Source organism: Cryptomeria japonica, chromosome 4 (assembly GCF_030272615.1).
Source record: "Cryptomeria japonica chromosome 4, Sugi_1.0, whole genome shotgun sequence".
Lineage (NCBI taxonomy): Eukaryota > Viridiplantae > Streptophyta > Pinopsida > Cupressales > Cupressaceae > Cryptomeria > Cryptomeria japonica.
In genome coordinates, this window is record NC_081408.1 from 4,439,345 (window position 1) to 4,442,457 (window position 3,113).

At 29.1% G+C, this 3,113-nt stretch overlaps 1 protein-coding gene across 1 annotated transcript; it reads left to right on the top strand.

The window, feature by feature from the left end:
• The first annotated feature begins 510 nt into the window (after positions 1-510).
• On the top strand, positions 511-1,140 carry LOC131050919 (desiccation-related protein clone PCC6-19). Its single transcript, XM_057985234.2, has one exon. The coding sequence runs from the start codon at positions 590-592 to the stop codon at positions 866-868; it is 279 nt and encodes a 92-aa protein (XP_057841217.1). The 5' UTR covers positions 511-589; the 3' UTR covers positions 869-1,140.
• Positions 1,141-3,113: the final 1,973 nt, after the last annotated feature.

Here is a 3,113-nt window from a genome sequence, read left to right on the forward strand (position 1 = left end):
ACAATTTCAAAAAAATCTCAATCTAATTTCAATATCAAATCACAATTGTTCTTCATCGAAATTGATACTAAAAGATCTTATTATAATTACTATTAACAATTACTTATCAACACTAATTTACATTAATCTGATTACATTTAACAAAATCCCCTTGTAGATAGTTTCTAGAAGGACAAGAGAGCATATAATACAATGGAAGATAAATACGCGATGCTAATCCATATGCATGCTCTACAATAAATGAACACGTAAATGAGTGTTTCATCCCAAAGTCGTCAAATCTGGAGTTTCCTTTCGCCACCCAATGACCTACCTTGACATAAAATTGCACACTCTTAATATGGACACCTGTGCAGATAAAAACTTTATCTAGATATTTATCCCACTACAAGATTTAAAATGTCTATGCCACCGGTAGCATATTAACGTGGCAATTGAACACGACGAAGCAGCGCCACAACAACGTCCACACTCTGGTGAAACCCTATAAATATGCATACCCACATACCCATTTCAATCAAACACTTCCACCTGCAAACTTGTGAAGCTCGTTTTGATTCATATTGTTGAAGTTGTGAAGTTTATAGTAATGGCGGATTCAAATGCACCAGAGCAGAAGTATCGTGGGCTGTTTGGGAAAAACAAAGACGAAGAGACGGCACAGCAGCAGCAGCAGCAGCAACAGCAAGGTGAGTGTGGGATTGGAGAGAAGAAAGGAGGAGGTTTGGTAGACAAGATAAAAGAGAATCTTCCTGGACAGAAGAAAGAAGGGGAAGTGATGCATGAAGGCAAACAAGAGAAGCAAGGAGGAGGGATGATGGACAAGGTTAAGGAAAAGTTTCCTGGACAAAAGAAAGAAGGCCTGTAGAAGCAGGCTTGATTACTATTCTATGTTTTATATGTTATAGAAGAAAAAGACCAGCAATAGCTTCTTTTTTATGTTTTATATAGCATATGTTATGTTCAGATGTATCTGAATGGGTACTGTGTTTATGTTTATATGATATTACTTAATAATGGGACGCTTATGTTCTTGTAATGGTGGAGAAATCAAGTAGTCCATGCTTTTGCAGATGTGGCTGTGGATATTTGTTCTATCCATTGTGATTTCTTAAATGAAAAAAGGTTTCCTTTTGAGAATTGCATTGTTTCAATCCGTTATTAAACTCTCTGCAATGTAACTGATCATGGCTATCTTGTTTTAAAAATCTTGGCTCGTATATGATTAGATTATTTATAGAGAGATCTCTTTCTTAGTTTGTTGTTGCGTTCTATTCTAGGTCTGTTTTTTGTGGTTTCTGTTGTTCCAGTTTATGAGATCTCTTTCTCAAAAATCATCAAATGATTCTGATCGACATGATAGATGACTCCTATATTTATGACTAGTTTTATTCCAACCCACAAGCCATAAATATGTAGGGTAAAGAAAATAAGAACTTATTTAGTGAAAAGAAATTGAAATGTTTATAGATAATATTTAGTATAAAAAAATTAAAAAATCTATTTATAAAAAAATTGAAATGTGCATGGATAATATTTAGAATAAAGAAAATAATTCATCTTGTTGATCTATAAATTGCAATTGAAAACTTATTGTGATCATATAAAACTTGTATTATTAGAAATAAACTAAAAACTTAAAACTTATTGTGTCATTAAACTTATTGGTATAAAATTATTCTTCTTAGCAAGTGTTTTCTAGTCTTAGCAAGTCACAACAAACAATTCATGCTTTGAAGACCTCATCTTCTTGTCTTCATTTCCAAATAGTATTTATTTTCATAAATTAATGGTAGAAAATGAAGGTTAGTTAAAAACAACTAGTTTATTTTTTATATAGTAAAAATATTGAATAGATGTTTTATTCTAATATATAATAAAAATTATTATAAAGTATAAAAAATTAATTTCAATTTTTTTTTCAGAATTTATATTTATATATTAATATTATATTTAATTAATTTATATAATAGTTTATTTTAGAATTTCATAAGTTAATTTTGAAAATAGAAATAAGATTGTTAGAGTGCTTTTTTTTAATAGAAATTCTAAAATTTTATGCTTTAATATATATATTTTTTGAATCATGATATTATCAAGGTTTTGTTACCTACAAATTACAAGGTTTTTTTAATATTATTAAATGATAATATACTTTTAAAAATGTTTAGATTATAAAAATATATTTTTTCAAAATCATTTTACACAATTATTTCATTATGTATTGATGTTCTAAAATAATAACATTTTGTATTCTCAATTTTGAGTACGGATTTTTATTTTTGTTTTCTTTTAAAGAGTATTAGATCTAATTTTTCCCTCTTCCCCTCTTTATCTCTCTCCCTCTCTTTCTCCTCTCTCTCAATTTCTAATTCTCTATCCCTACTTCTCTCTATTTGTCTCTCTTTCTCCCTCTCCCTCTCCATATGGGTAAGTGCACCAAGATGGTGAGCAAAAGGGAGTATAAGGGGTCACTTTTTTTTTTCTTCTTGAAAACAGGTAAACCTGAACTTCAAAGAGATATTTGAAGGTCATGCACTCAAAACTAGGAGTTAAGAAAAGAATAAGAATTGTAGTACTCTGAATCTAGTTTCTAAACTACTAAAGTTTTTTAAAATTGGATAAGATTAAGAAGGTCAAACCTCTTGCATATGAAAAATTATTCCTGATTTTTTCAGAAAAAATATAACATTGTTTTCATGCGCTGCACAAAATATATAGTTATATTTAGTATTTTTCAAAACCCTTTGGTAGGATGATATGTAAGAGTGAGATCTAGAAGTTGTGTATTTTTTTGTAATTTTCTATTGAGTATTTTGTTTTTTATGATTTTGTGAAGTGACCGCATCTTTAAAATTTGGCACCTGTTCGTGCGCTGGGCATAACTTGCATCAAAATAATAAAAAATGCAATTTTTTTAAATAAGTGTATAGAATCTTGTGTATAACAATAATATGTAATTTATTTTGAATTTGGTCAAGTATATCAAAAGTTATTAAAAAAATGGTAGACATATGTCTGTGAGGACTATCAAGGCAATGGTAAAGAAAATTAAAGTTTACTATGCTAATGTTGTCCAGAAATAGAAAAAATTATATGGTTATAAAACTGAG